This window comes from Seriola aureovittata, chromosome 7, assembly GCF_021018895.1.
Source record: "Seriola aureovittata isolate HTS-2021-v1 ecotype China chromosome 7, ASM2101889v1, whole genome shotgun sequence".
NCBI lineage: Eukaryota > Metazoa > Chordata > Actinopteri > Carangiformes > Carangidae > Seriola > Seriola aureovittata.
The window spans coordinates 6,879,896-6,899,485 of record NC_079370.1 but is presented as its reverse complement, the minus strand read 5'-3'; the positions used below and the strand labels follow the sequence as shown (position 1 = coordinate 6,899,485).

Below are 19,590 nucleotides of genomic sequence, written 5' to 3'. Positions count from 1 at the left end.
TAAACTTATTTTTAGCTTTTGTGAGCGTCAGAAAAGAGGAAAGACGTGTTGACAAATCTCAACTTTTATTTTTTCTCTCTCTCAACCAAGATCCTCTGACCATTTCAGGATTATGACACTAATTTACTATTGTATGTATCTATTTTTGAAGAAATCGGTTTCATTCCCCTTTTTCTAAGAGAAAATGTATAAATACACTGAGGTGATGTCCTTAGTATTTTTAATGGAAATGTAGGGTTTTCATGTCCTGAGGAAACTCAACAAAATTATACATGATGGATTTTTCTTTGGTTCATTCCAGTTTGTCTGCGACCTCTGACATGAATTAAATATGCATCAGAGTGAGAGTCCCTTCACCTCGCTGCATATCAACCACCCACGCGTCTGCCGCTTACTGCATGTAAGAACAGACAGATGTGAATCAAGCCAGACACGAGGTGATTTTCTCATAAGAATTTTCCGTTTTCTTTACTGATTTTTATTTTGACAAGCACATTCCCACATCTACACAGGAAGTGAAAACGGCAGTTGTAGTTGTAGTAAAACACGTGGACACAAGCGGGCCAATAGTGTGGGGAGCAGCGTGGTTATCGTTTCACTGGTTGGTTCATCTGTGCAGGAAAAGACGTAAATGATGATGTAAACTGATGCAGACCCAAAAATGAATCACTCAGTAGGCAACATACATTTCTTGAATGGCCTTCGAAAGAGATATCACTCCTTTTAAAGATTGAAACTATTTGGATATTCTGTGTTTGTACTTAAAAAAATCATGTTGCTTATTCCATCAACAAACATGCAGTTATTCTGTATTAATTTATCAGTTTGTGTGTGTCCCCTTCTCAGTATCTCAAAATGTATCAAACTGAGTTTTGGTACAAAAGAGACGAACAGTAAACATGCGACATGGCAGTGTTTGGCTGCCATCTAGTGTCCACCACTGTTTCAATAACTGGCCGTCTGAAGTGCAGCTGCTTTTTCCTTTTTTTCTTTTTACAAACACTAAAGTTTGTAACGACGCTTCACCTCTTTGCTTTTCCCTTTTGGTTTCCGCTGGCTTCACCCTCCCAGGCACACTGGACACATTTTGTGGTACATTTGCCCACGGCAGTTTGATAATAGCAATTTGCCAAGCCCTTAAGTTTCAACAAAGACACTAAGACATTTGTGTGAAATTACACATCAGTTGGAAAGTTTCCACTGTAGATAAATTCAGCCGATAGTGACACTTTCTTATAACTCCTGTGTGGGTATTGGTAAAGCTGCATATTCTTATTTTTTTAATTTTCTTTTTCTTTTTTTGTGATACAAATAAATATTGTGCAGTCATCTTCTCATATGTCACAGGAAGCCACACCGTATCTGCACATGCCATTTAAATGTAGCCAGAGATTTTCTCACCACTAAAACTTGTAAACAACTTTGAAGAGCAAATTAAAATCGGCAGGGAGCCTGTTGCGTTTAGCCAGTTGAAACAGGTCGGTCAACATCAACTTTTTAACACTTTTCTAGCTGCTTTCTGTGATATGAGCAGCAAAAACATCACTAAAACACAGTCTGAGAATTTAAGAGACAACAGTTTCTAATTGCAGTTGCTTCCCCAGTCCAATGTGAGACATTAAAACCACAACATGCACAATGTTTTTCTATGACTTGAAACACTTGACAACACTCGAAGTCGTTCTCAAACATCCTCCAGTGACGAGCTCAACATTCATCAGAATTTGCATTTAAAGCAGAAAACATTTCCCTCGGTGAGCAGACGTGTGAAGGTGATGGGCGATCGCTGCAGAAGTGACTGAGTACAGCGATTTTCATCTGATGTGTGACAATCGTGACTCATTGGTTTTCACAACTGCTCCGAAGTCGACAGTTCGTCTCATATTTTCACATCTGCTTAACTAAAACCTGCTCTCTAATTCTGTTTGTTAAAGTTTGAATGTGTTGTCAGTTCAGGTTTTTACCTTTTATGTTGGTTTGCTGATAAATCGGGGAGAGACGTGCCTTGAAAGATATCTGCCAGCTGTGCGGCTCACTGCTGAGATGATGGACCTGCAATTAGGATTTTTTTCCTTTGTGTTTTTCATTGATTGCATCTCATTTTGATCTAAATGTTTTTTGTTTTCTTACATTTTTAGGCTGATTTTAATGAAATTCTGAGGAAAAATACAGAGTACATTACATTTTTTGGCAGTAAAAGTGTTCAAAATGAAACATTAGCTGTTGCAGTGCTGTGTCCTCTGTAGTTTTGAATAGAGTTACATCACAACAGCAAGGAAATTAGCAGTAAAATGTAGTCTTACTAGTATTTCAAAGTAAAATAAATCGGTTCCAAATTTTCTTTTTTGATGTTTTTTGTGCAAATGTTTTGATTTACCATTAAAAACATTTTATTTGCACTACAGCTTCATAAACCTACAGAGCAAACACTTCTGTCGAACCCTGACGTCAACACGCGGTGTGCAATGAAATGGAAACAGTTTTTCTTTAAAACATGTGACACGACATCTCAAGCTTGTTGTCAGTCATTTTGATAAGTTCGTAAGCATGCAAGTAGTGAATATACAATTTAGGCGTATAATATACTACGTGTTGAAATATTATCTGTGCATACTTGTACACCTATATACAGTCCCTCTGTCCCGTTGAACCACGACCTAATGCATCCATCCTGACCCTCAGAACAGGATACAGTTCAGTCTTTCTCATCCTTTTTGCAGGAAGTCACTTAAGTAGCCTTTCTGTGACGATCTCTCTCCTCTGTGGTTCCGCTTTTTCCATCATGTGGAGAGGATGGCGGGAGGTGAGTGATGCTGAGAGGAGACGAGGGCACGAAAATGGATGTGAGATTGCTCAAGGAAGTCTTGAACTCTTCCTTGACCTGAAGTAAAACACACACAGCAGTCAGATACAATGAATCATGTACAAGACGGGGTAGAGCTATTTAAACAAGTATCATGATTTGTAAAATAAACAAGAAAGAACACAAGTAAAGACAAGAAGAAAGTGAATTCAGAGATCTATAGTGAGACTCCAGACCTACCAGTGCTATTCTGCCACTTGTTCACCTGAACAATTATCTTTACTTTCTGATGCTATAGCTAAATACTCGGCCCTGAAGGAAAGAGTGGTAGAAAGGAGAAAAGGAAGAGAAAAACAGGCAGTTAAGATCATTGAATCACAATCAGAAAAAGATATTAGTTCTATGAGAAAAAAGGCAAACGTTTGTTAATTGAAAAGAGCAGATTGAAACAGATTGAAAAGGATTGAAACGGATTGCGTTTCCACTTTCCAAACAATGACTGGGAGGGAAAACGGGGGCCAAAGTGGACGGTGGGAAATCTGGAGGTTTTGGATGAGAAGGACTGGTACTGGAGAGAGGCCGGCTGCATGTGTGCTTGTGTGTGTGAGTTTTTATCGGTGTTACTCACGCGCTCTCTCTCAGAGCTTCTTCTCCAGCTGCTGAGATCTTCCTGTAGCAGTAAATCATCTCAACCACCAGCCAGAATTGCAGCCCGATGATGGAGACATACATCATCACCTCAGACAAGATGGATGCCATTCCCCTGGTGACTACAGAGAGGGACATAAGGTAAGATATATTGTATCTCTGTGCTTACGGAAAGGGGGTCGGGTTTGATTTTGTACCTTAAAAAAGATGAAGGCAGCCCAGGCCATACATTTTTTAAACGACATGAGACATAATTCATGACCTCCTGCCCTAAATTACATTGTGTCACAATCCATCATTTCCTGAATGCTGCTGCAGATACAGTCAACCTACAGTGTCCGACATCCACGAGGGTTCAATGTTCTGCAGTGAAAGCCCCAGAGGTCAAAGGTTACTGCTCATTGTATCCTTGCAGTGAAAATAAAACACCTACTAACCTGCTAACTTGGTTAGTCTGCTGTTTGATGCTGGGGACACAGCGTGTGGCAGATTTCTTTGTGCTTTTCTTACTGTGAAACAAAAATACTAAAACAAAGATGCTGAAATGTCCCACTGAGCTAATGAGACCTTTAATGAATTCAAACGACTCTTTAAACCATTTTTTTTTTTTTGACCCCTTGGGGGGCTGCACAACAAATTGTGAACATCACATTAACATATTATCACGTCACAGAGCTGAACTTGCTAGCAAACAGCGTTTTAAATATGCAGCAGGTACGGAGCAACATTATCATTCCTTCAAAGTCATGTTTCTGTCCACCGGGCAAATATAAGTCAGGTACTCGCTCTCTTTTTGGCTCTGTTTTGGTCTCTGTCTACATTGATTCTTTATCATTTGGTCCATCATTAATATAAACATATTGATTTGAGCAGCTTCAGCCGTAGACTCTGACTGAGCAGCAAGGAAACGCCAATTGTTTTCTGGCCGTCTCATTACATGGTGAATATTAGGTGATACATCTCTTTGAACAGCTGTCATAAACATATTCTTGCTTTTGATGTTTGTATTTAAGTGTTATGTCTTCGGCCTGTCATTTTAAGCCGTGGATCCTAGTTTTAGTTTCATTAGAAATTATTGTGTGTGTATTATTTGCATTTTAAAAATTAGTTTTATTTCATTGCGACTTATAATTTTAATATGAAACATTAATATAACTGTGGTGAGACATCAAAAGCTAAGTAATAAAAATATCACTATAACTTTTGATTAAAGAATGAATATTATTATAGTGAAATATTACAGTGGTTAAATGTTGTATAAATAATTATATTCTGCTATTACAAACACTGCAAGAATATTCTTGGGAGTTTTGTTCTTGTTTATATATCCATGGGAAAAAAAAACACATATCAACAACACTTCAGCTCTATAAATAGGCTTGGGAATATTTGAGCTGTGTTTGCATGTCTGTTTATCCTTTTGTTAGGTCTGGGACTCTTCACAAGGCATGTAGAGGACAGTGTTTGACTAACACACACATTTATTCCCTTACTGTGTTTATACTGTAACAACAGAGCTATCCTTACCTCTTAAAGGAAAACTCCTACTGTGTGTTATTAAATGTCATCAGTCTGTGACGCTGAGCTCTTTAAGGGTTATTTTGTGATTCTGTGTTATAATACTTTTAAAGCTGCTGCATCTGCTTCTACTACAGTTAAATTAAATGTGAAAATAACTTTTGCAACAGTGTTTCTCCTCAAGAAGCAGGATGTCTTGTGACTGCATTGTAATGTGGATCTTTAAGTTGGTATCTCTGTCTCTTTTACTGCTGTTTTCTTCTGCAGTGAGTCTTTTGCTTTCACATTTTAGGGACATACACCAAAACCTGACATATATTGTTAAATTAGGTGAAAACATTTTTTCTAATTAACCGGAGTCTTCAGATCCAGTCACTGCCATTCATTCTCAGAACATGTTTTTTAAACCTGTTTGATATTTGCCCCATTGAAATCCTTAGTGTGCTGCAGGAGTGAGACCTGGAATAAATGAATGAACAAAGGAGAAGAATAATGGTTCGCAAAAAGAGAAAGTGTTTGATCGTATGTGTAGAAATTGTTGGGAGCAGTTTTTCCTTGTTGCTTTAATGAGACAGAAATCAACGGCAGATTTCAGTGTGAATTTTAGCAGCAGTTATCACAAGGACTGAGGAGACAGACAATGGGTGTATTCAGACAATCAGACAGCGAGTTACTGATGTAGCTATGCTGTCGGAGGAGTAAACGACCACCTACAGAGGTGGTTTCAGCAACTGGATTTCAATGTGCCTCTTGGATATATTTACACTTAGCCAGCTGATCTGATCCGCTCAAGATATACAGGAGTAAATGAGGTCGAGGTTTGTGGTGTGAGAGCCGTAGAGTGGCGGACAACTGAAATGTAGGGGAAAAAAAGTCCTACTTCTATTTTCGCCTTTTCAGCACAAACTGTACTGCATATAAACTGTGCAGGCTGATGGTTTGTTTTGGTATTCGACCACTCAATAAATGACCTTTGTGCACAGTTTCTTGGGCCGTCCACTGCCCACTGTGTGTTGTCTAGTGTATTTACTCAGTTGTGAGGTTTATGCTCCTACCTGACTGCTGGTGGAAACCATCTTCATGCACGGCTTGTCTAAAGTTTGTAGGTTTTACTTGAGCTACCAAGCTTAAGTTGGTTCTTTAGCACACTCTTATGTGTAATTATAAGTTTTATAAATGTGGGCGCTGGTCTCCCAACTGCTCTTCAAATGTCTCAGTGTGACATCATGTTGTCCCAAACCATAAAAATGGATCTAGAAATGCAAATCAGTGGGGATTTTTGACTAATTTAATTTCACTCTTTCCTTCTCAATCATGCAGCACAACATCCCTCCCCTCTGCTCTTACGTCGTGGCACCACGTTAATGGTGATATTCTTGCGAGCGTTGGTTTGAAACTGGTAGTTGGGGTACATGAGGATCCGGTTGAATATGCACTGGTAGGTTCCCGTGTCGTTGTAGGTCACGTTGAGGATGTAGATGGAGCCGTCCTGCAGGTCCCTGGTCTGCTTGCTGCCGTTCCAGCGCAGACGGCCGATGAAACGTGGGTCAGTGGTATTGCTTTCATTATCATACGTGTATATCTGGAGCAGAAAAACAGAATGGGAGGCAAAGCGAAATAGATTCAGCAAAGTGATCTGAAGGTATTCAGATGTGAGGACTCATGGTGTTCCTGCATCTTTCTAACCATTTGCTAGTCATGTAAGCTTTGCATTACGTCACCTTTGACCTCTTACACATCAGCACCTCTGTTAGAGAATAGCTGTGGTCAAGGTTTCAATACCTGCCACTTTGTTCCCGTGCTCATTCACAGCAAGCGGCAACCTCCGAGGCTGAATCATGAAGCCAACACTGAAGTGCCACCAACTGCAGTTCTTCGAGTGGCCACTTGAGGCTGGCTCCAAAAGTGAGTCAAGCCCCAGAGACTCCCATGTTAAAAATAACTACTTTACAGCAGAAATAAACATGTTTACAGCCTGGTTTTGGTATCTATAGCTCATTTCCTCCTTCATCGACTTCAACTGTATGGGTGGTGAATTTTTATATAACTCACCCGTTTAAAGTTTATTAAGGCTTAAAGTTCTGCATAATTGAGGGCGTGGCACTTTGAGTGACAGACGAGTGAGCGTATGCCTGCCACAAACTGGCACCCTGAAGCCCCGGCTCCACACACGCCCCACCTCTTTGCCCATTTCTGGATCAGCTGAGGGTTAGGCGGAGTCACGCCAAGATGGCGATGGCAGAGCAGCCCACTCTGAGCTTCAAAGGCGCTCTTCAGAAACATTTGTGTGACGTCACAGAGGCTGCGTCTGTCTTTTTACAGTCTATTATTCACACATCTGATGTGTCTTTCCACCTGTGTTTGGATCTAATTCATTATTTTTTACTTTTTTATTTACACATGTAAATAAATTCAACTGCAACAGAAAGCTGCTGGGATTTTTTTTTTTTTTTTGGATGCTGTTAGATGTAAAACAGACACTTTGATTTTTCTGTGTTGATATGAATATGTCAAGTTTGCTTTTCGGTTTTCCTGTCGTACTTGAGGACAGACAAGCTGGTCTCCACATCACCAATGCTCCTTATTAACCCTGTTATTGACCAGGCTGCAGTTACGCCCTCACTTATTCACTTCCTGGTGAGTTAGTGGATACAAATTCTAAATGACAGCTGAGGGCTAATGGGATCTCTCCTATCAGCCCATATACCATAATGGCCTCTTTACTTTGCTTTGCCCGGTGAGGACTCCTTAGGTAAGCAAAAGTGCTGCCTTCCAGTCAACACAAAACAGGGGGCAAAAAAAAAGAAAAAAACCCTCATGAAAAATGCAAGACTGTGCTCTCTCTCATGTTAAATGCATTGTAGCTGTTTCCCAGAAGAGAAGACAAACAACATCATTGTGAAGGATGTTTGGGGCTTATTTTCCTTCTTTATCTGGACACCTGATAACTAATCTGTTTCCAGTTTTTGTGCTAAGCTACGTTAACCAGCCACAGGCTGTAGCTGCATATTTACAATGGAGTGAGAGACTGGTATCAATCTGCTCATTTAACTATCAACAAGAAGGACGCTTCCCAAATTGTCAAACTATTCCTTTAATTCATTAATGAGTTCTGCTTTTGCAAGGTTTTATCTTGTAATATATCTTGTTGCTACTTACATGGGAGAAGTTGGATTCATCCAAAGCCTTGAAGTACCAGTCAACAGAGGCCTTGGCGGGCACCTCGCCCCTCATCTTACAGGAGATGCAGCCCAGTTTGAAGCCTTCATTGGCCACGGCCTCTGTGTCTGAGTCCACCTCCACGCAGGCTCCATGGCACAGAGATGCTACAGAGTGAAGAGGGTGAAGACCACACAGTAAGAAACCCGATATTATCACTTATCACTCTGTCTATTTGCAGGCCACAGGTTTCAGAGGAAAGAGCCGTGGGCGGCCATCATCCTCTTTTTCATGTACCCATGACTCGCGGGGGAAGGTTGGCACAGGGGCAGAGCTCTGGTGTTTTGCAGTATCTCAGTACTTGCAGGCAAACTGTCTAAACAGTACTTTACAAAACAATGTTAGCTACTGTAAGTTGTGTATTTTTGCGTGCTTGCTCCCAATGCTCATTGCATGCGTGGTTTTTTTTTTTCTTTCTTATCGGGCATAGCTTTATTCTTGCATTTTTTTTTATTTCCACTCACCATTTCAGTTCATAGATTGATGTGAATTTGAATAATTTGGCCTTCAGTTTTGTGGTAATTTACATTTCAGGTGTTTTTAATCTGTGAAGCTGAGGGGAAATAAAGAGGTTGCAGTGAGCGATACTATTTTCTTGCATTCTGTCAATTGGTATCTGAGCTAAATTCATATATAGAAGCGTGAGTCTATATATGCCATCATCATCATGACACATACTTCTCATCGGCCAGGAGTTACACACCTGTAACTCCAAATGTTTCTTTCTCACACTGCACCTTGCAGTTTCCACTGAGGCCTCAGCATCGCTCTCAACCAATGATCGTGTGCTATTCTCAACTTTGACCTCTGGGGCAGCTTTTGTTTCGAATTGTAAGATGAAGGGGGAGGGAGATGAGGGAGAGGACAGGAAACACATAGCACAACGCTGATCAGATGAACTCTAGAAATCCTTATAAGTTTGGTTGAGATTCACAGTGGCTGCACGTCGTCCATATAAACAAATATAGAACAGCAAAGCTCTATTATTACTCCCTGGGATACTAATATAGCAGCGCCATAGAGAGACATTAAAAAAAAAATAGAAATGCCACCACACTGCAGAGAAAGAGATGGAAGGGGAGGAATGACGGAGGAAGGAAGAAAGAGAAAGTTAGCACAAGCTTCAGTAGTAGCATTTTCTACAAAAGCATGGGGAGCTGGGGGAAGCGGGAGAGGAAGAGCCTAATGCTGGCTGATGCACTGCGGAGAGAGAAGAGGGAGAGAGGAGAACAAGGGGAAAGAGGAGAAAAGAAGGTTAAGAACATAATGCAAGACTTAACAGGCCCAGAAATATAAACCCAAAAGTAACCAAGGTAACTGGCTCCACTGCTTTCATATTCTACTATAAGAGACGAACCCGTGCATTTAAAAGCAAACACAGACCCGAGCCGCCCAGCCGGACCCGAGATCGACTGAACCCGAGCCTCAGCCTGACTGACGGGTTTAATTCCAGCTCAAGCCGAATTCCAACAAGTTATCGTCTGCATTTTGTTCCGATGGATAAAAAAATACAGCACGTGCTGATGAATGATTTCATCAGGCCGTGCTGGATCTGCCGACCACCTGAAGGTGAAGTTTCATAAAACTTGGCCATTGTTCTTGTTCAGAGTAACGACACTGTTCTCACTAGGATAGTTGCTGAGATCTGGGAAAGCAGCAACATTTCTGAAAAGACATCAGTCACATGACCTCACGGGTCATAGGTTGAAATCAAACTTTTTTTTTTTGTTGTTGTTTATTTTTTGATAGTAGGAACTGTTGACTTGTTTACAGCCTGTCTACAAGGCTGTGTGCATTGTTTCATGCACCATCAGACTGTGTTGGAGCCCGGTCCCGTTCCCAGATCTCTGTAATAATTTTCATGAGTACAGTGTTTTAATAAAGGATTAAAACAATGACCAAAATAATTGTTGTAATGAACTGGAATTTCCCTTTAACATCACATCTACAAAGACTGAAAACCACCACAATAAGACAAGGAAGGAAAACGTAAATGTCTGAAACCTACAGAACAGGGATCAGTTAAGGCTGGGGTTTTCGGGTTTTCGGGTTTTCGGGTTTTCGGGTTTTCTGGGCAGCGGGTCTCCTGAGGACCTCGAGATTAAAACAAACAGACCTGAGGCAAACAGCATTTGCTAATTCATTATCTGAACTGCTTATAGAACAGGTGCACTTATTCACAGAAAAGAGGAAAATGTAAAATGATTACATTATTTTATATTTCTCAGTTTCATCTCCACTCTAATTAGCTCTCGTCAGTTGATTGTTTGAGTTAATTATACGCTGCTGTAAGATGCACCAGCTGTCAGTGCTGCTGCTAATCCTCGGCTGCCAATAGAGGTCGATGAAAGTCATTCATCACTCAATGCCCCTGTGAAATCGCACAGGAAAGCATTTTCATTTCAGTTTGAAGTTAAACATTAATATGCATTGACTCAAGTCTGTTAGAGATTCTAGGGTATCAGCTTCTACTGTGTAGAAAAGACAGAGGGGCAGAAATAAGACAGAGAGGCAAAGAGACACCAGACGGACACAGGAGCAAGGCATCCCATGCAGGAAACACACAGGAGGGTTCGAGATAGCCGGCACATTGAGTGCTCAGAGAAAAGGTGGTGAGGCCTGGAACACAGGCGGAGGAGACACATTACAATGACAACAAAGCACATGTTTGACGGACAGCAAGGGAGAAATGTCTGAAGAAGGAGAGGAAGAAGAAGAGAGCACTTTAGTTGCAGGATTGAAAGAACAAAGAAGAGCAACGAGAGATGAAAACCCAGCAGGAACAGCGGCACACACAGACAGCGTGAGGCAGTAATCCTCAGGGAGGTTGGTGACGCAGCGAGAGGCGAGATTGTGCAAGGTGAGCAGGGAAGCTGCTGACTGTCCGAAGCTGAGACAGCAAGTGAAGACGACAGAGAAAAGACAGAGCGAGAGAGAGAGAGAGAAAGAGAGAGAGAGAGAGAGAGAGAGACAAACATGCGAGCAGACACTCAAGGAACTGCACGTCCAAAGTGCAGACTAAACAGAGTCAGAGCCGTCAAACTGCCTCAGTAACGATTCTCACACACAGTAGCAAGACACACACACACACACACACACACACCGAGCATCAAAAATGCAAATCCATTGCGTAATCTGTGGACTGAGGTTCAGGATTATGCAACGGATATTCCAGAAATTGCAGATTAGGAGTTTTTTTTCCCTGACCGGGGGGTGGTTGGTTAATCCCTTATATCAGTTGCTGTGCACCCATGAGGCCTACAAGGCAAAAAAAAACAAAAACAAAACTGACTCATAGCTTTAGCACCACAAAAGACCATCCACCTACTGACGTCAGCTAGCTTAGCATGTTGCTGGGAGCTAAAGGAGATACAAAAGGATCAAGGTAATTTGCTGAACTGGCCGTAAGAGAGAGCAGGAGAAAAGAAAATTGGATAAGCGACAGCAAAAAAGATCAGGGAGGACAACATCTGTTTCCATGGCAAGGTTACTACAGACATACACACACACACACACACACACACATACTGTAGGCATACATGACCTAGGGAAATGCCAAGCATCCATGACATTTCCCCTTGACACCAAGCAAGCAAGAGACTTTCCACTGCAACTAGTAGACCATTGAAGCACGCTGCTCTGTGAGCCTCCAGTGTACGAGTGGAGTGAAGAAGTACGTCACTGGTGCTGATAAAGCATCGTAGCAATGCCAGCACTCATGAGCTTCATGCCTCTCTTCTTATTGGCCTGCTTGTCTCCGGGATATCAGCTCCCTCTGCTCCTTTTTTTCTCCCCCTGATTTTCTTGAGTGATTGTTAGAGAGCTCATTTTGCTTTTGCTGTATGGCTTCTTCAGTGTTTCTTCTCTCTGCAGCGCTGTTATGTTCAGTGTCGAGTACTGATGGTTTAACGTGTCCTCATAAAGTGCTTTCGCAGTCGATAATGGAAAACCGCTAAAATGGAGGATGAGCTGATCAGATTAAAGTTTTTTGTCTTGGCGGGTTTACCTGACAGTGGCAGGAATCCTATAATAATTCATTTTACAGTATTTTGAGCACTATGAGAAATGTTTACAAACTGATACTGGGATGTAATTATTAAAACAAAACTTTCTGTGTACCGTTACTTTAGTTGAAAACAATATGGGCCAGCATCTAAACACGTCTGTGTTCTTAACATTTAGTTTTTATTCATTCCAGAGGGAAGTAAGAAAGTATTTTTTCCAAGAAACATGAGAAATTTGAAGAAATCTGCTTTCAGCTCAACTATAAGCCACTATTTCTAAATTCTTACTTACTCCTTTGTTCTTGCTTTTTGCAGTTTCACGCTGATCATAGGAGCGAAAGAAAGTGCAGAGCAGCACATTTATTTAGGGCAGAGCAAAAATACTTTGCTATTTTGATGGTGTTAACGATAATTACTGACACAGCTGATGAGTTCCCAGATACAAAGTGAGTTGTGTGGAAGGTTATTCTGTCCTTCAAAGCTCCTCTCGCTCCTCTGACTCCCACCCCCCTCCAGCTGCTACAGGGCACCCTGGGATTACAGACCTCACACAGCTGGATAAACACGGGCTCAGGTGTGTGTGTGTGCACGCGCATGCGAGTGTGCATGTATATTTGCATGTCATGTGTGCGACACAAGTGAGCAGGACACATGCAGCCTGCAATTAGGTCACGGCACAGTATCTCGCTCCAGATTTGTGGGTTAGAAAAGGATCTCGCAATAAATTTTTTTTTTTTAAAAACCTCAAATAGAATCAAAATGAAACTCCCATCAGAATTAGATCCATGCAGTTGTGAGGCTGCACAAGCGAACCACTGTTATAGTTTTGAAAATCACATTCATGTTTTTGCTCAGATTGCAGGGCCGCTCAGATGGAGCGCATCAATCAAGAGCTCCTTGTTTACAAAGTCTGCTGCTTGTACGGAGAAATGAATATAGATCCAGACGTCCTATACACTGTATGTAGCAGCCATTGTAGAACGGGAATGTGGACATACTCAGCTGCTACAAGGGGCGCGTTTAGTTAGAGTACAGATCATGTTAAATTATTCAACTTTTCTTTTCTTTAAAAAAAAAAAGATTTCCAGAGCTGTAGATACTGAAGAAGCTGGAAAAAACTAAACATAAATTCTAATGTGTTTTTTTTTCTATTTTAAGACTTTGGGAAAAACTACAATTTGTGTCACAATTCCGAGTACAACCCCTTTTATAGAACAGACCATATATCAGACTTAATTGTCTTTTAAAAACTTGCTGCAGTGCATCACTTGAATGTCTAATTGGTTTATGTATCCACGCCGGCATCTTAAAATGATGAGCGTCTCTGTAATGTAATGTAATTCTGGGATGGAGTGAAGGAATGGACATGAATCCAAATGGCCTGACGCTGTGGTTGTTCAAATATCCTGTTGACGGTGATCTCCTTTGACCATTACTTCATACTCAACCCATTTGCAGACTAAATGGCTCCAGGGTGCGACTGCAGACACAAAGAGTCTCTCTGCTGCATGCATTAGATAAAGTTGCCAACAGATGCATTAGGTTTTATGAGCCTGTGTTCGGGGGCGCAGGGAAACACAACTCTGTCAACTTACTGCTCAGTTTGTGTCGCGCGAAAAATTACATTTGATTGTCATCGCTGGTTGAGTTTTGTTTGCAGGGATTTTTCTATCCTCGTGACTCTTTTTTAAAAATTACATTTCTTTGTAATTTATGCATCTTGAGCGCTGATGTTCATGTCATGTGTTTATAGTCAGTCCCAGATGAGCCCGGCTGCAGCTCCGCTCCAGGCTGGTTAAAAAAGTTCTTTTGTTTTCAGAGACAGACAGCTGGTATTTGCACTTTTATCTGTGGATGATCTTATTGTTACATTTGGAAAGAGCGGAGCTGAATAGTTTTTCATTTCTAGTTTTATTTAAATGGGGTTTTTTTTGGCATTTTGAGCGTCACAAAAAAAATGTTCACATACGTATGGAAATTACAGGATGAGCCACAGGTGATACGTGTGTTGTATTGTATTTTTGAGCGTCCCTTTATTTCTCCTGTTCTTATTCTGATTACATTTGTCGTCTGCAACTGACACCAAACTTTATTTAGACGGAGCTTAGTGTGATGAAAAATGGGTGGAGCTTGTGATAATCACCAAATCATCCTAGTTAATATTCAACTATTGTATTCATCCACTGCCTTTCAGAAACACTCTTTAATTCCATCTCATGTTTATTTTTTTGTCAGCACATGCAAATGCACATTTCAAAATAAAAAGCTGCTATATGCTGCTATTTTTTTTTTTTTTATCAGCCTCAATCTGTTCCTTTTCCTCGTCTTTTGGGAGATTCCATCCAATTTCCTGTCTTGCCTTATATCCTCATCCTCACTGCGTCCAGCTCCAGATGTGCTCACTCACTTCAGACCTTAACTAACCCGCCGGCCCTTCAACCAAACTGTCTATTTCTGTCAATCGAGGTTGTATAACCTTCTTAATATTTTTTTTTTTTTTTTGCCAGGCTTCACTATTTGGTTCCTGGCTGAACTTTCTGCAGCTCTGCTGGCTGTCGTGACAACCTCGCATCTTAAATGAACTGTCTCTTCATTTAGAGGAATAACGACATTACTGTGATTTTTATTCTTGTGGAAGGTCTGTGGACTTTTGCCTGCATGTGTGGTTACTAGTTTTGTCAGTGACAGAGTGTGAGACAAAGAGCAGCTGGCTGACAGACATAAGTGCTCAGTAAATCTCTCTTTTAATGCATTGCCTCATTTTTGTGCTCGATTTCAAATCTAAGTGCTTAAAATAAGATTATCTATGACGACAACATGTCATCTAAAAAACTTTTAACATGTGCATGTTTTTTTTTCTTTTTTGAGAAACATATTAAACTTGTATTTCCTTTGGTTTTACTTGGTCTGGGTTTCTAAAAAGAACAAAGTTTAAAAAAAAAAAGTAAAAGCATTTGAAAAAAAAAAGAATCTTTCTGCGTTTCCATGATTAAAACCTACAACAAATAAACCAATCGGCCATAAATAAACGCTGGCTGCGATTATTAATTTGTTAAAATAGTATCGTCTTGTGAAAGATTACTTCCCTGCTTCTCCTCCTGTGGGTGTCAGGAGACTGACAGTAACGTAGAGGTGATGGATTTTCTAGCTCAGGCCATTTTCACATTAGTGGAAAGTGTTTCTGCTGCTATAAAGGAATAAATGGCAGGAAACAGCCTCTTGTGAAGGTGCATTGGGTCGTGATATCTCAAATGATGCAGATACCAGCAGTAGGAGTGGAAAGGTCAAGGGAAACTTAGACGATTGGCACAAATTTAAAGGGAAACTTTCTATTCCATGACGCTAGTTTTCTTGTGTATCGGTATATATGAACATTTACATGAACAACTCATCACATTTGATGAAATCACTCCATTAGCTATTATCTGATCTAGAGCTTGTTGATGAATCGATAAGTTTTTACAGAAAATCATTCAGCAGCTATTTTTATAATGATTCAGTATTTAAGCAAATTTTCAAGCGAAGGCACGAAATTCTTTGTTTCCAGTTTCACCAAAGTGAGGATTTGTTGCTTTTCTGTTTTATGTCGATGCAAACTAAATATCTTTGGGGTTTTGACATTTAATGATGTCACCTGTCAGGCATGTTTCTCTATTTTTTTTTGTTGACATTTTATAAACCAATTACAAGATTGAATGAACAAGAAAAACCATTGTCATATAAATTGATAATGAAATAATCATTTGCTGCAGCCCTGAACTCCAAAACAGACACATAGACACAGACGTCAGAGGGACACGATGTGTAACACACAGCAATCTGTGAATAATCTACATTGTTCTAAGTCTTTGAATACACAACGGCTGCTGTATCTCTCTCTGTGTGTGTGTGTGTGTGTGTGTGTGTGCGCGTGTGCCGTCCATTTTAATGGCCCCACATGGCCTCAACTCATTATTCTGAAAAAGGAAAAAAACCCCACACAGCTAGGCTTTTAGCGAGCAATCCAGCACAATGCTGGAACGACAAACACTCACACATCTGAACACACACACACACACACACACACACACACACACACACACACACACACTCAAACTCGAGAGAATCCCCAAAACACTGCCTATACTATCAGAGCAGACAGGGCAACGTCAGACTAGCAAACACCTCAGCAGTAACACACACCACAGACAGTGAAAGGGAGATTGGATGGTGGCTCATATGCATGCCAAGGTGTTGCCATCATGGCATCGCCATGGCAACACAACCACTGCCCACTCACCTTGAAGCGCCAGAAGGGCCAGAGGTAGCAGCAGCAGCCCTTGTACTGCAGACATCCTGACAGGAGAAAGAGGACTGCTGGCAGCTCTCAGCGGTGTCAAAACATACCACACACACATACACACACGCACACGCACACACACACACACACACACACACACACACACAGCAGAATGGGATACACACAAACAGACAAGACAGATCTACAGCAGCTATTCCAGTTTGATGACACCAAAGATGTCCAGACTAGGATTAAAAGTCTGGGAGGTGAGAGGAGGAGACTCTTTCCTGATGCTGTAGGGACACTGGGTGTGGTCCACTTGGGTGTCTTCTTCTTCTCCGCCTTTTTCTTTTCAGCCGATACAAGGGCTGGAAGAAGGGGTGGGCGGGTCCTCTTGCTGATCCGGTCCTCTTAAGCACCTGAAAAACCTGACAACAGCACTGTGGAAGCTGCGCCGCCGCGTCTCTTCACATCCCAGGATCTAAATCAATCATTTTAGCCAGAGAGTCTGTCCAGCCTCTGAGTGTGTGAACATATAGAGTTACCAGAGGGAGGAATCACTCAGAGTTTCAGGTTTCGGCCTGTTGTCCCTCCAAAGGGCCTTTGTTCAACTATTTATACTCTGTGGCACACCCCTAGGCCTCCACAAAGAGACTGTGTGCACTATATAATGCCAGTTTCCTGACTCGCAGAGTGGTCAATAAGCGGCACTGTCAGTGATTAACAATAAAAGCTACCGGAAGACGGATATCTTAGGTTGATCTGATAGGGGACGATGCAGAGGTGTCCAATGGAATTTGTGCTGGAGATGGAAGACGTGGTAGAGACTCGTGCAATGGAGCTGGGGTGATTGTGCAGTTCAGAAAAGTCTGTTAAAATGTCAAAATGTTGCATGCATGGATAGGCCTTCGACAGGAAACACTCAGCTGCACTCGCTGACTTTCCCCTCGTGTACGACTGCAGATATGACCTGAGCAAAAAAAGAGGGTCTGTGCCTGATAGAGCCACAGTGTGAGTGAAATGGCAAATGGAAGAAGAGTGAATTGTCCCTTCGCTTGTTTCCACCTCTCTTTGGCTTTGGAGGAAATTACAATTATCACCTTGTTTTTCTTATTGCCTCAAATCACTGTTATTGCTTTCTTTCTTCCTCAGTCCAAATTGCAGATTCACAACTACATCTCTTCAGATAAAAAGCTCTAGTCGGCGAATAAGGGCAGAGTCTGGCTGCTTCTTACTTCAAGTGAAACCATCCGCTGTTTGAGCACATCATTTAAGCCATATGGTTTTGTTTAGCTGCTGCCTGCGCATGGTGCTCAAAGCCTTACGGCAGCAGCACAGGTGGCTCTGCTGCTCAGATGGGTCACCAGCACATGTAACCAGTCTGAAAGGCAGTTAAAGAGGGGGGGGGGGGTATTTACACCGCCGTCTGTGCGTCTTTGGAGGCTAAAAAAGAAAAGTGCGCTGTTCTTATGTGCATTCCAGCGGTGTGGCTATGAAGTAAGAATAGGGTGTGACTGCGTTTGAACTGGGGTGATCATACAAGAAACAGTTAACTCACGAATAGTCTTGAATCAGTGAATTTGCTGAAAACAAAAATGTATAAAGTCTTGTATGTCCTTTTTTTTTTTAAATTCCCATAAACGCAGCAGAGCTGAGCGCAGCTTCCCTGCGTCTTCCTACCTGTCACCTCTTTTAGCAAAACCCCCGATACAAACAAAAAATCACGCGCTTTTTTCCTCTGATATCCTTCAAACGTCTCGTCCTATTTTTGGGTCATAGGTGGACGGCTTCCATCCCCGGGCTCCATCACGCAGTCAGATGCTGGAAGTCCCTCCGCTGTCACACCGGGGACCATCGGAGAGATTTTAGTATCAGGGGCACGACACAGTGAATTAAAAAAAAAAAAAATCTCCTTTTTTCTTCCTTTCGCCTTCAAGAAGAGACACGCGGAGGAAAATGTCTTTCCTCCTGGAGATGCTGACGGAAGCGTCAAAATAAAAAAGAGAAAAAGCGAGTGGGGAGGGGGGAGGAGGAGGGGGGGGGCACATAAACACACAAAAAAAAATCTGTAACCTCCAGAAATTACATGGCGTGTCAGTGGAAGGATGCCGCGCAAATCAGTCTGTGGGATGGGTGAAGGCGGAGGAGGAGGAGGAGGAGGAGGAGGAGTAGGGAGAGGTACAGAGCCGTTGCTATGGCAACAGTGATTTTATGTGATGTTTTCATCACTTCCAGAAACCCCCACGTGTTGGCAAAGGGAACAGTCAGGTCTTAAGTGTGCCAATAGAAAACTATAGCATAAGAATGATAGAGCGAAATACAGAGAAAGTTTGAGTACATATTTAATTTATTCGCATTTCACATATTTGCATTTGGCAACATTTCGAAATGTTTATACAATCTTTGCAATGCATAGGTTTTGGTTATCCTATATGTTATTTTGCATACTTCCACAAAAAGCGTAGTAACTTAAATTAAAGTTATGTGACTGATGTGTAATCAACAGATAGGGACAAACATGGTTGTGTATTTACAAAATGCAGAGACCAATCAGCTGTTCCTGCATATTTTGTGCCGTGGAGATGAGATGACGACAAACAGACTCTTTTCATGGTGACAGTCGATGTTTGTTTCTGCGTGTTTGACATCAAGTAGCACATTTAGAGTGGCCTCGTTTTGTATAGTGTGTTTGCATGATTATGGGAAATTATTATTAGGTACACAAGAATAATAATTGTTATATAATATACAGTTGTTGTTGTTGTTGTTGTTGTTGTTTGATATAAAAGTATCTGAACGACCCAGCATTCCAGGTTTAATGGTAAAACCCAGCATGTGTTCCCATAGTTACCCAGTGGTGGGGTTAGGGTTGGGTTATTTTTTAACCCAGCAGTTTTTTGAGTGTATCATGACTATAATGTGATACTATTTAAGGTTTTACACTGGATTATGGATATACAGTTTATTATTACCAAAAATCAGGGCTTGGAATTTAAATGTTAAAACGTTTTTACTTATTTCAGAAATGTGGCCCTCTTCTTTAAGACTGTGCGCCAGTTCTGACCAACCTGTTCCAGGATTTCTAGACCTACTCCTGATTAGTGAACAGTTCTTTTGAA

The 19,590-nt window shown here is 41.4% G+C and overlaps 1 protein-coding gene across 2 annotated transcripts; it reads right to left on the bottom strand.

Annotated features, from left to right (window-relative positions):
• Positions 1-307: 307 nt before the first annotated feature.
• Positions 308-18,524, bottom strand: scn1ba (sodium channel, voltage-gated, type I, beta a). 2 transcript variants are annotated; one of them, XM_056379906.1, is made up of 6 exons: positions 16,472-18,521; positions 8,129-8,295; positions 6,317-6,551; positions 3,432-3,573; positions 3,044-3,115; positions 308-2,881 (listed from the first exon to the last, which is right to left on the bottom strand). In XM_056379906.1, exons 1-5 carry the CDS (start codon positions 16,587-16,589, stop codon positions 3,049-3,051), a joined length of 729 nt encoding a protein of 242 aa, XP_056235881.1. In that variant the 5' UTR covers positions 16,590-18,521; the 3' UTR covers positions 308-2,881; positions 3,044-3,048. The 2 variants fall into 2 exon arrangements, with proteins under 2 accessions (XP_056235881.1, XP_056235882.1); XM_056379907.1 differs by lacking the exon at positions 3,044-3,115 and having other exon boundaries at positions 16,472-18,524.
• Positions 18,525-19,590: the final 1,066 nt, after the last annotated feature.

Excerpts from the sequence above, each read along its gene's own strand:
- scn1ba (XM_056379906.1), bottom strand. The coding sequence starts at position 16,589 with ATGTGTGTGTGGTATGTTTTGACACCGCTGAGAGCTGCCAGCAGTCCT. Across the intron at positions 8,296-16,471 it reads GGCCCTTCTGGCGCTTCAAG|CATCTCTGTGCCATGGAGCC; the intron begins GTGAGTGGGCAG and ends TTCACTCTGTAG. Across the intron at positions 3,116-3,431 it reads GAAGCTCTGAGAGAGAGCGC|GGCCGAGTATTTAGCTATAG; the intron begins GTGAGTAACACC and ends TCTTTCCTTCAG.